Raw genomic sequence first — 12,044 nt, forward strand, 5'->3', positions numbered from 1 at the left:
TCTTTTATTCAATTCCAAACATAACTTTTTGGCAGACCCAGCCAACGCGTTTCATCCCTTATAGGGACTTCATCGGGGCCTAAAAAGATTTTGTACATATACAAAAATCAGTGCATTGCATGAGTTAAAATTGATTTCTCAGTTTGGTGTATTTGGTTTCATTTTTTAAAATTATTTTAAAGTTTTTAATGAAAACAATTCCTACTTTGGAATTGGGTAAACAACTACATTTCTGTGCCAATTTTTCTGAGATTACCCAGTGTATACACTGCTGCTATTACCGATCTGTATGGAACTGATTCTCATCAATCTCTTAATTTGAGTTAAAACAGCTACTCTGGTTCATCTATTTTTTTTCACTTAGACATTATTCTAATATTCTGCTTACAAAAATATTTTTATATATAAAAAGTGTGCATGCTGCAGGACCAAATCCTTACTTACAAATATCTGAGGCTTCATTTTCTACATTCCATAATTTGTGGTGCTACATTTGCTCCCAATACAAGTTGTACAGCCTTCCTACACTGCCTTTTTTTCAATCCTGATCACTTTCCTTCTTCGATCTCACTGACAAAATATTGAATTTTATGAAGATGGTACGATAACCCCTCCCAAATCAATAATCCCCTTTCTGACTGTGGAAGACCAATGGCTGCTCCTGCGCTCGTTTTGTAACCTATTTTCAGTTTGGAATAATATGGTTGTGGGTAAGGAATTGTTATTGGTTGAGGTTGTTGGAAGCCCTACTCGAGCAACATCCACAATCCTTGTCCGGGTGAACCACAAGGGTCACTAAATTAACCTGTGCTTAACCATCTGGTAGCTTAGGTTTAATTTAGGGGCACTGTGTAAAGTATTTATGCAGCACACAAACGGTAATAAAGTGAAAACTCAACACGAGAAAACCCCCAAGCTAATTTAGGCAAATAGAGTAAATACCAGAATGGCTAGCTTTAAGTAAATGTAGCGCCTGAAAACAGAAAGCGCCATTCATGGTCATCTGGTTGTGCTAGTTCGGGGAAAAGTCACAAGATCAGGCCCACTGCAATGGAGTGCAGGCCGAATGCAGAGACCAGGTTAGTCCTGCTGAAGGTTACCTTCTCAAAGTCTGGCGTGAAGAGTTTCATTTGCTGTGGAGAAGGGCGCAATGAGCAGGGAGAGTGTTGCGAATGGTGACAAAAGACAGGCAGGCCTAGTGTCCTATTCCTTTCTTGGTGTGAGGGCAGTGTCTTTTGAGGTTCAAGTAGGGGATGGGTGCAGCTCCTCCTAGTCATACTGCCAGGGTGTCCCATTCTGTCCACACCTAAGCCCCCTTTGTGTCATTGTCTGGAAGGCATATAGAAACCCCCAACAGAACTGTAGGACCTGACATCGTTGGTGTAGTATTCCCCCAATCCTTTTGCTTTCTCACCTCCTATTTGCACAAATAGTTTTTGTTGGCATTTTGACTGTGCCCCAGTGCTTAGTTTGAACCAGTGGTTTCTAGTGCTCAGCACTGGCACTTAATTGTCAACAGCACCAGTATGACAGTATGCCACATGGTGACGCTGCTCACCTATTTAAAGGTGAGCAGAACGGCGGTTGTTCATGAACACAATATATACTAAAAATTGCTAATACCTACCTCCTCAGCCATTCCTTAAGTTACGTGGACCTCAAATAATCTGAACTGTTACACCTGAAGGCAAGAGAGTTGTTTTGGTACTGTCATTGACAGCGATGATACGGGCAACGGGTGGAGCGGGGAACATCCTTTACAACGCGGATTTTACTCCGCAAGGCTTTCACAACGCGTCCGTTACAACGCAAGTCGTAACCACGACTTGCGCTGGAGGGCGCTAGAGGATTAAGAATAGTGTATTTACTATTCCAACACCTTCCCTAGTGTCCACGGGGACTGGTGTTAGAATAGTAAATTATACTATTCTCAATCCGCGCCCCCAACGCAAGTCATGGTAACGACTTGCGTTGTAAGGGACGCGTTGTGAAAGCACGCGTTGTAATGGAACGCGTCGTAACGTCGTACATCCGGTGGAGAAAGTTGCAATGGCCTCCTGGCCAGGGCTCTGGCACTTATTATTTTAATAAAATAAGTACTGCTCTGCACGCTGTACATCTGTTAACCAGTGCTAAAGTCAGTAGCGGCCGGCATGGATCTGGGGTGGTGAGGCAGGTAAGGGGATTATAAAAAAATTAAACTTACTTTACTGCCGCGTCTCTCCGTTGTATTTCCTCAGAACAGGAAGCAGGCAGCCAGGCTCCGCTGACCAATCACAATGCTGCAATGCAGGGTTGTGATTGGTCTGAGCGCCGTGGTTCGGCACTCAGCCAGGAACTTGGGGGCCTGGGCATGTTCTCCAGGCAGGCTGAATGCAGCCTGCATGGAGAACATGCGAAGTGCGCAATGGCTGTTTCTTCAGCCCGAGAGGGCCGGGAAAAGTCACTTTGCACTTAGGAGGGTGCTACCACTCCTCCCCTGCTAGCAGGGTAGCCCCACCCCACCCGTCACAAAGCTGTCGCAGAGGGACAAAATTGAAATGATAACTATCTTTTTATTTTTCCTTTCTTGCACTTCAAAGCAGTGGGGAGCGATAGCGGAGGAGCCCCACTGGCTAAAGTGCCTGTACTCTGTCCTTCAAACATGGGAGAATTGTCTTGCACATAGTTGGCACATTTAATTTGCTTGTAAATCCTTAATAAATAGTACTAACTGTACCTAGAGCCTGTAAATTATTCTGTTTTACATGCCCAACTGTGGAAAAATTCCTAAAGCCGTTTTTCACTACTGTAAGGCCCATCTCTCCCATTGAACAACACTGGGTTCCGTATGACATTTAATAAGTGATTACTTTGGATTGGAATCAGATAGAAAAATGGTGTTTACACTCAAATTAGTTTTAATTTGAAAACCATCTTTAGTAGTAAAGCCGTATTTAAAAAAAAAATAATAATTTAAACAGATTTTTATTAGCAAATTTTTTATATATACATACAGTACAGTGGCAACGTTGCCTCGCGGGCTCCGTAGGGGTTACAACGGGCTTGGCGGGCTCGCTTGTGAATTGCACTCTGTGGGTCATTGTACCCCTGTACATGGAGATGAAAAGAATAGGGTGAAAGGAAAGGAAAAGGAAGATGGAGACAGTTTGTCGCTTCATTCTGCTGTGCCAAAAACACAGGTGAACGGCAGTGGGCTCTGGCCCTCTCAAGGGGGTTTGTACGTTCCCAGGTGTCTGTCAAGGGGTGCCCACATTTCGTTTCTCGCCGTATGGTTGTGGGCGTGTGCTGCCGTTATGTTGTCTGCCCCCCTCAAAAAGGTTATCCATATTTTAATGCTCAATTCTGAAAATGCTACTTTTAGAAAGTTACCTCTATATCAGAAAGGGAGACCCAAGGATCACTGGGGACCTGGGGTAATGGTTATATCGACAACGAGAATGGTCCCTATTAAATATCTATTTATAATCTGTAAAACCAAATGACAATTTAAATGGGTTAAAAAAAAATAAAAAAAAATATTGAACACGTGATGTTGCAGTGAATAGACGTGTGGCCAAATGTTCCCGTGCTCTCTTTTTAGGTGGTGCACACAAGTGAAGTAAGATTAAGAAAGTAGAGCAACTGCCATGTAAATTTCACCAAAAGGAAGCAATCGCACATCTGAGGTTTCCTGTAGAACTAATAGGGAGAAAAACGCTTCCGCTTCTGGGAGCCGAAGAACTTGTCCTGATTTAACTGTTTAGCCCAACCCGTGCTTAAACAATGTAGCTGTGATTTCTCTTGCAAAACAAGTGGCGTAAAAAAACAAACCTAAAAACTATAAAAGAAAATAGGAACCCAAAGAATATTCTCTGCGACACTGTAATTTGTAACGTTTTTTGAAGATGGTTGGCGTGATGATATGAATATCCACATTTAAAATCGTGTACTGACAGTGTCCAGGTTAACAATAAACCCCCAAAAACGTTTCTTATCAGAAATATACACGGAACTCACTGCTAAGGCGTCCACCGCACTAAGCTTTGGAAAATTAATAAAAGCGCTATGAAGGGGCCAGCGCGAGCCGTGTCGTAGCGCTTTATTCCCCTTTCTTGAGGGGAAGAACCAAGAATCAAAAAAAGTACCTCAATCACATTTCCACAAGCGGAGGCACCTTAATAAATTTGAAGCAATTGGTACCTGGTCCGTGCTTCTGCAGAAACAAGAGGAAGTGCAGCTCATGCTCTCCAATTAGAAGGCCGCAAATGAGACTAATAATGAAGCCCACGAATTGTAAGCAGTGTGCGGCCTCCAAGCACCTTTTCCAAGACCATATCTCTCGCAAGCAAGAGCACATATGCAAGCACACATACGTTAATTCAGGTGAGACCTAAAAATGTCAGTCCTGCCTACTGAGCCAGTCATAACTGTTCATAGCTAACCAGAAACTAAGATGAACCACAGATACCCTAAAAGACTTTGAGTTTTACTGTAGCAACCTAACTAATTGGTGTGTAATTTACAGATGTGTAAACTATAATTATGTATAGAAAAGGTAGTTACGTGGCTAAGGAAAGTTTTGTTGTAACATAACTGCTTGCAGATGGAAATGTTATGTATTGGCTTACCCAAATCCATGTTCTATTTGTTGATAATGTGAAGACTCTATTCGCCGCTCCACCAACCAAAAGTGAGAAAGGAAGACCGAATGAAACGCGAAGAATGCATGTGGTGTGACATGTAATGTGATTGAAACAAACTTTAATGAAGATAATAAAATAAAAAAAATATACTAATTGTTTGTGACAGTTTAAATTATTTTCGTTGTCCTAATGACTTTTCACAGGAAACTGGAATAGGCAAGACAGTGAACAGCCTTCGCAAACATGATGAAGTTGGTGATATGGCTAAATGTCTAGTAAGCCAATGGAAAAAACTTGTGCCTGAAGAAACGCAAAGGTAATTTTCAAATAACCATGGGAACTGTTCATGTCTATTGACAATGTTAAAAACGACCAATATTCTCTGTGCTGGATATTGATTTACTAGGATTGACTAAAAAGGAACTCTGATTGTAGATTAGTTTTACATTACCTTGCTATTTAACTCACCAACTAGGAACCCAAAGTATTTTATGGAGTTCCACATTTACAGCTGCCTTGTCAAGTATAAAATGCAGTTCCCATCAATTTCCATGTAATACCACTCTTTGACTTACAAAAATATATTATAACTTTTGTGAATATTACACTTAATGTTCATTTACTGTGGCTATTTTGTTATGTGGTGGTAGGAGTTTTTCTCGAATGAGAGCTACATTTTTGATTTATAAGATGGAACTCGAATCTGTTCGCATAGTGGTGGTTACATTCAAAATACTAATATAAGAGTAGTGCATTGATCGTCTGGCTTGCCAGTGAAGTAGTCCCCTAACTTCCTGCCTTATTTGCTCCTTTTTAACGAGTGAATTGGTTTGCTTTGTACTTTATTTACGACCGCGTTTTGAATTTTTGACAAGCAACAAATGCTCAAATCTTATATGGTCTCAGTTTACATTATAAACTCGTCACACTACACCAGTTGGTCAAAACCAAAATTTAACACTGCCATTGAAAAATTCGTTTAAAAAAAAAAAAAACTAGTGTAAAAGATTGTAAGACATTTACCTTCAAAGAGCAGCAACAATCCAACCCTGCATAAAACATGGAGGAATTGTGGCCTTGATAGAGGTGGATTTTTAGCCTGATTTTCAAAGAGTTTGCCTCATGATGGGCACTGCTGACCTTGTGGTCTAAGTGGGAGTTTCCTCATGGAGTGTTCTGGTATGCTTTGTAGCAGACCTGATATTTGATGGCGAGGGGACATTTTCCCCTCCTTACTGATATGGGCTGATTTCCTGGGACATGCCTGCTCCAGTTCCCGCTATTTACTCACCAGATCAGCTCTGCACAGGACTAAGAAGGCATGTGGACTTTTAGTGGCCAGAATTGATTGCCTGAGCTCACTAGACTAATGTGGCCCTGTCATGCTTGCTGCACAGTGTGATTAAGCCAGGAATGGCAATCACTATTCTCTTTGGCTTTGAAAGGTTCCATCTGCATAGGGTGGTGCAAGGAGGTTGAGTGGGACTAGACTAAAATCTCTGATTGCCGGTTGTTATTTTTGTGTTTGACTAAACCCCATCAGTCAACTAAGTAGGGTCAGTTGCAACACCTACTAAGGATCATGTCCCCACCATCAAAGCCAGCAGCAGTAGGAACAGTGGGAGCAAGACGTTCACTTTCAGGAGGCTGATGAAAAGCAGGGACCACTCTGTGAAGGGGATCTCCAAAGACCTATCTCTTTCTAAAAGAGGTTATTGATTTGTCTTCAAACAATTGAGAAGATTACTTGTAAAATGGAGACCAAATTACATAAATGCATCGAAACACAACTTCAACTTGATATAGTCGGACAAGTGGAAGATAAATCAAGGCAAATGGAAGTACAGGGTATAGAATGTATAGAAGTGTAAAGAAGAGGACAAGGGTCAGAACTGCCTCTACCAGGCACTTTTGAAATAGATATTCCTCCTAGAAAACAGGCTGGAGAGTCTGGTGGGAAATTGGATAATAGGGCACATCATGTGCACTGTGTTATCCTTTAGGGGTGGTTGACAAAGCTGACTGTGATTCAGGAGAAGCACTTTAAAACTCTGTTGCCATCAGTGGACCTAAGCTTGTACAGCCTCAAATGTTTTCGGTTGTAAGATGGGAGAGAGATATTAAAATATGGATAGAATTCAGTGGTCTCCAGTTGAAATTACATTTCTGACTTGCATGTGAGAGGTGGACAGTCATTATGGCTGTCACAGGATAAAGGTTCAGTTTTATTTCAGTAGACTGGTGTCATTTTGTTTCTCATTGTTGGCAAGAAGATGGAAGTAAGTGTGTAGGAAGGTGGATACCTGACTATGGCTACCCCAGATTTTTTGCCTTGTGTTTAGCTGGTTTTCGACTTAGCCTGGGCCCTGATTAGCAGGATCCCAGGCCAACTATCTGCTCTCTCTGTAAAATGGACTCCATGTACCTTAGGTACATCACTAATTGGATTTGGGTCACACTCGTGAGTCCCTGTACAGTGTACCATAGGTACCCAGGGCATAGGTGCACCCAAGGCCTACCAGGGGCTGCAGCATGTATTATGCCACCCCTGGCAGGCCATCCAAACTGACACAACTGGCTGATCACTCAGCTGGGGCAAGGTGGTGTAATCACCCCTTGCTTAGGTGTAGTATTCCTATACCTACCCTTATATATAGACACATATACACCTATAAGTCACTCCTATGGCAGGCCTTAACAATCCTGAAGGCAGAGTGCTTGGTTTTATGTGAGATGAGGCTCTAGCATGAGCTGAGCCTGTCTGGAGCTTTCGGAACCATGTCCTTATAGCTGTTCTATGATATAGCCATACCATATACTCTTAAGTGCATTCTAATCCTCGCAGTTATTGCTAACTTTGGTTTGGCTTTATCAAAACATGTTGTGTAAGGTGTCATACGCTTTGGAATACTACCCCCTCGCCAGTTCTGGCGACGGGGGTAGCATTCCACCCTTCTAGAGGGAGAAGACATGTTACTTCCATAAATCCCGGTTAAAGTTAACCAGAGCCTCAGCATCACAAAATGGATGCTGCTGCCACAGACACAAGTCTGACCTCCTGCTGCTGGGAGTCCTTCCAGCGAGGGAGGCTTGGACAATAGTAATAATAATAATAATCTTTATTGCGCGATTAATACAAATCTTTGCAATTACTCTTTTAAGAAAACAAATTAAAAAAGAAGGCGATACATAATCAAAGAGTTTTACAAAGCAGATAAAAGCGATAGAAAAGTTAAAAAAAAGAAAAGGAGAAAACAAATCATGCAAACTGGTACAGTACTGGGCATTTGTGTTAAAAGCCTTTCACAGTTTGCTCTGTCTTTAGTTATCAAAAAAAGAATTAACTTGAAGTACCAGAGCAGATCTCGATAGATCTAGTACAGTACTGTGTATTTGTATGAAAAGCCTTTCACAGTTTGCTGTGTCTTTAGTTATCAAAAAAATTGTCTTAAAATACCAGAGCAGGTCTCGATAAATCAAGTTCAATCACTAACCACTGGGTTTAGGGTCGTGTCAACTATTTTCATGAAGCACACTAGTCTACAGGCTAGTTGGATGTCTTCTCCCTTGAAGCTAATCAGCAGAGCTTGACGACGAGTTCGCACACAACTATAGTTCCAGAGATGTGTTAATTGGCTCCTTCTGGCTCTATCTAAAGCCTTGCAGCTACATAACAAGTGCAGAACATCCTCCTTTGGGTTATCACAGAGCCTACACTTAAGGTTGGACTCCAGGCGTTTCCACAGGGGGAGATGTTCTTTTGATGGAATTACCCCCATCCTCAACCGCATAAAGTCTTCCTTCGCCTTCCTTGAGAAGCCGGTGCTGAGGTATGTCTGTGGTAAGGCTCTGGTGTAGCCTTGGATCACGAACCACCCATGGGACCTCCTGGTTAGTGCAGCTTTGTCTTCTTCCAAGGAGATTATTTTCACAGATTTGTTGACAAGGAGCTTAAAGCATTTGTGTGAACAACTCTAGTCCCAAAGGTCTTTTAGCGCGAGGGAGTTTATAGCTTCTTGGAGGTAGACCATTGCAGGGAGTCCTTTTTTTGTTTCTAGCTCTTTCCAAAGATGGGCATTCAGAGAGCCTATTTCAGCATTCCTTACTTTATGCCAGCATTTTGCGTATGCGCTCTTACGTGCAATTTGCTGCTTCTGTAAGCCGAACTCCAGCCTTAACTGTGCTGGAGAGGTGTATGGAGGGAGCGTAAAGAGTATTTGCGGTGTTTTGCTTACCACGTTATCGAAGGTGACTTCATCTCTCCCTCTCATGCATTCACTGCCGTATGTTATCGACGGCAGCAGTTTTGCACGAAGTATGTCCAGCAGGGGGATTAAATTTGGGCCCGCTATTTTGTTTTTAATGCTTCTTAATGCAATGGCAAGTGGAATCCCTCTGTTCTTTATCGATGTTTCTTGTCGCTGGAATGAGCCTTTTGAATCAAAAATGATCCCCAGATATTTGTATTCTTTAACTGTTTCCACTTTATGGTCATGAAGAGACCATTGGAATGCTTGCTTTTTTGATTTTTGGTTTAATACCATCACCTTTAATTTTTCTGTATTTATGCTTAGCCCATTCTTTTCGGAAAATGTACTTGTATTAATAAGGTGTTGCAGGCCTACTGGAGTTTGGCTGATTAGTATCAGATCATCCGCATATAATAAATTTGACAGCGTAAAACCCCCTAACTTTGGGGCGTGATGGTTACAGTTATCCAGATCTTTGGAAAGGTCAGACATGAAAAGGTTGAACAGGGTCGGTGCGAGGACGCACCCCTGTTTCAGCCCTTTTGTAGTCAGTATTTCTTTTGACAGATAGTTTTATTTGTATCCAGCGTTCTGTATGCAGTAAGATCAATAGATTCAGTAATTTGAGATCAACCTCCCACTTTGAAAGCTTTGTCCACTATTTCCCTCTGTCAATGCTGTCAAATGCGGCTGAGAAATCGATGTAGCACACATATAATGGTTTTTTGAGTTTGATTGTAGCATCTATCAGCAGGGAAAGGGCTAGAATGTTTGTCGTGGTCCCTAAGTTTTTTTGAAATCCAGTCTGATTGATAGGGATTCATTTTTTGTTTGATGCCCAAACAGTTAGTTCTTCTAGGAGAAGCCCCGAAAAATATTTGGCGTCTATGTCTATAAGGGCTATGAGCCTGTAGTTCTCAGCCTCGCTCTTGTTGCCTTTTTTGTAGATTGGTGCAATTATTGAACCCTTCCAGGAGGACGGAAATTGCTCGGCCTTCCAGATTTCTACATAGAGCGGGAGCAATTGTTCAGCCCAGTAAGTTGGGTCTTGCTTGTAAAGGATGGGAGAGATTCTGTTTGGGCCTGGGGCTCCCTCCTTCCGTTCTTTCGCAATTCGGCGCTTCAACTGCACAATCGAGCATGGAAAGTTGGACTCCTCGACTAGAGGTTTTAGTGGCGTTGGGTTCGTCTGGCCAAACTCTGGACTTCGATGGCCTTTGCCTGACACTTCGCTTGGACAATAGGTTTCCTGTCACAGGGAGGTACTAGCACCACCCCAGACAGGCTATAGTGTATTGGGGCAGGGAAGGCTGAATGAAATGAGAAACTTCCTGGGGCACACAAGGTGTCCCATGCATAGTCCAGTTCAAACCGGTGCTGGGGCACTCCAGCCCCAGCTCTGGCATGAAACTGGACAAAGGGAAAGGGGTGTAACCACCTCCTTCCTGGGTCCCACCCATAGGAGGGCCCTAGCAGGTAATCCAGCCCCTAGATTTGGTATATAGGTAGGAGCTGAGTCCCAAGACTTTAGATATATCCTGACTGAAACTCTGATACAAAACTCTGGACCTTCAACATCCTACTCGACGTAGAAGACTGAAGAATCTCCCTTGTGGTCAAGGATTGACCACCCTGCACAAGCAGGCACCATCAAGCGCTCAACGGTTTGCTTTGTCGTTGCTCCCGCCGGAGCTCCAACACTGAGCCTGACAAGACCTGGACTTCTAGACATCCAACAGCTTGATACACAGCCACAGCAAAGCTGAGACCCGTGGAGGTGACGAGAGACGTGGGACCGCCCATCTTGGAAAGCCAGCGAATTGCTTTCCGTGCAACTTCTGAGGTACCCTCGAAGTTGTGCATTGGGGATAAAGAAGCCCCAGCCCCGAGCACCAACTGCACCGAAGATCACCTCTCCACACTCACCGAGTGCTGCGTGGGGCCCTTTTGCATTTTCCTGCTCAACGCGTCTGTCCGGTCACTTGCCCGTTAGCTAGTGGCCTCCGTGACAATGAAACCCGAAATCTACACTGCTGATCTGGTTGCTCCAGACTGGCCCTTGCTTCCCTGCGAAGGAGAAGCCCCTCTGTCTTTGCTGGCCTGAGTAAGAAGCCATCTTCGATTCCTGCATGGGTTGCATTTGCCAAGGCCTGTTGACTCCGAATCGAGCACCAACACCGCCAACAGCGAGAGCCTTTGTGGGACAGTCCGTATACAGCTTCTGGTTGTTGTCGACACCTCCTGGTTCACGTGGCTAGAGGGACAAGCTTCACAACATCACCTGATTGCGTCCCGACATCGCCTGGTTCCTTCCTGGTCACTGGCTAGTGACCCAGACTCTGTCCCCTCTGCTTTCAGGTACTCTTAATCTTCAATCCGCCCTTGGATCCAACCGGACTCTTCTCTCCTGGGCATCTTTTCTCCAAGGCTCCCTAGAACTCCACGACGAAACCTGACACACTTTGGGACCTATGCACCCGCTTCCTGTGGGTGAGGTAATGCGAGTACTGCGGTGCTCCTGTGAAGATTAACTCTCCTAGTGTCCTAGTTTCAAGTGGTTAGCTTCTAGTCCAGTCGGAAGACTCCTAATTCTTTAACTTTGTAACTTTACGCACCCATTGACTTCTATGTGTGCACGCGTGCGCAATTAGACACTGCACACGCATCCCGTGGGCCTCCTGCTCCCTAACAACTGTTAGTCCAGTGTAGCCCCAGCAATTCCCAAGGCCCTAGGCCTTTCCCTTGTTCGTGACGTGGTTCTTATACCACTATTTTAGTATATGGTTTAGCGGGCCACCAGGGCCTATCCATATTTGTGCAACTTATTGTATGTTATATTAAGTTTCTTGTTATGCGCTTGTGCCTTTGACCTCATAAAGAGTTCAGAGGATTGATTTACGAATAAACACATATATATTTTGAATATATAACCTGTGTGGTGTCCTTTTTATTTGGTATTAAAGGGATTGCATATGGTTAAACAGCTGGCTTCACATGCCCTCTTGAGTTAAGCCTAAGACTGCTTTTGTCCATGCTACCACTAGGATAGCTGGTCTATAAGGTTGACGTTACAACCATCACCATAAGGGTTGTTTGGACTGGTGTAAGGTGCTCACTAGAATAGTGAACATCATATACCAGGCCAACTTCTCACAAAGTGGAGCAACTG

At 43.5% G+C, this 12,044-nt stretch overlaps 1 protein-coding gene across 1 annotated transcript in view; it reads left to right on the top strand.

Annotated features, from left to right (window-relative positions):
• LOC144762707 (elongin-A-like) overlaps positions 1-12,044 on the top strand; it is a 586,446-nt gene that overhangs the window by 106,482 nt on the left and 467,920 nt on the right. The window contains exon 3 of the mRNA XM_078647949.1: positions 4,829-4,941. Coding sequence (XP_078504075.1) covers positions 4,829-4,941 — 113 coding nt within the window. The remainder of the gene's footprint in view (positions 1-4,828; positions 4,942-12,044) is intronic.

This window comes from Lissotriton helveticus, chromosome 6, assembly GCF_964261635.1.
Source record: "Lissotriton helveticus chromosome 6, aLisHel1.1, whole genome shotgun sequence".
NCBI classification, from domain to species: domain Eukaryota; kingdom Metazoa; phylum Chordata; class Amphibia; order Caudata; family Salamandridae; genus Lissotriton; species Lissotriton helveticus.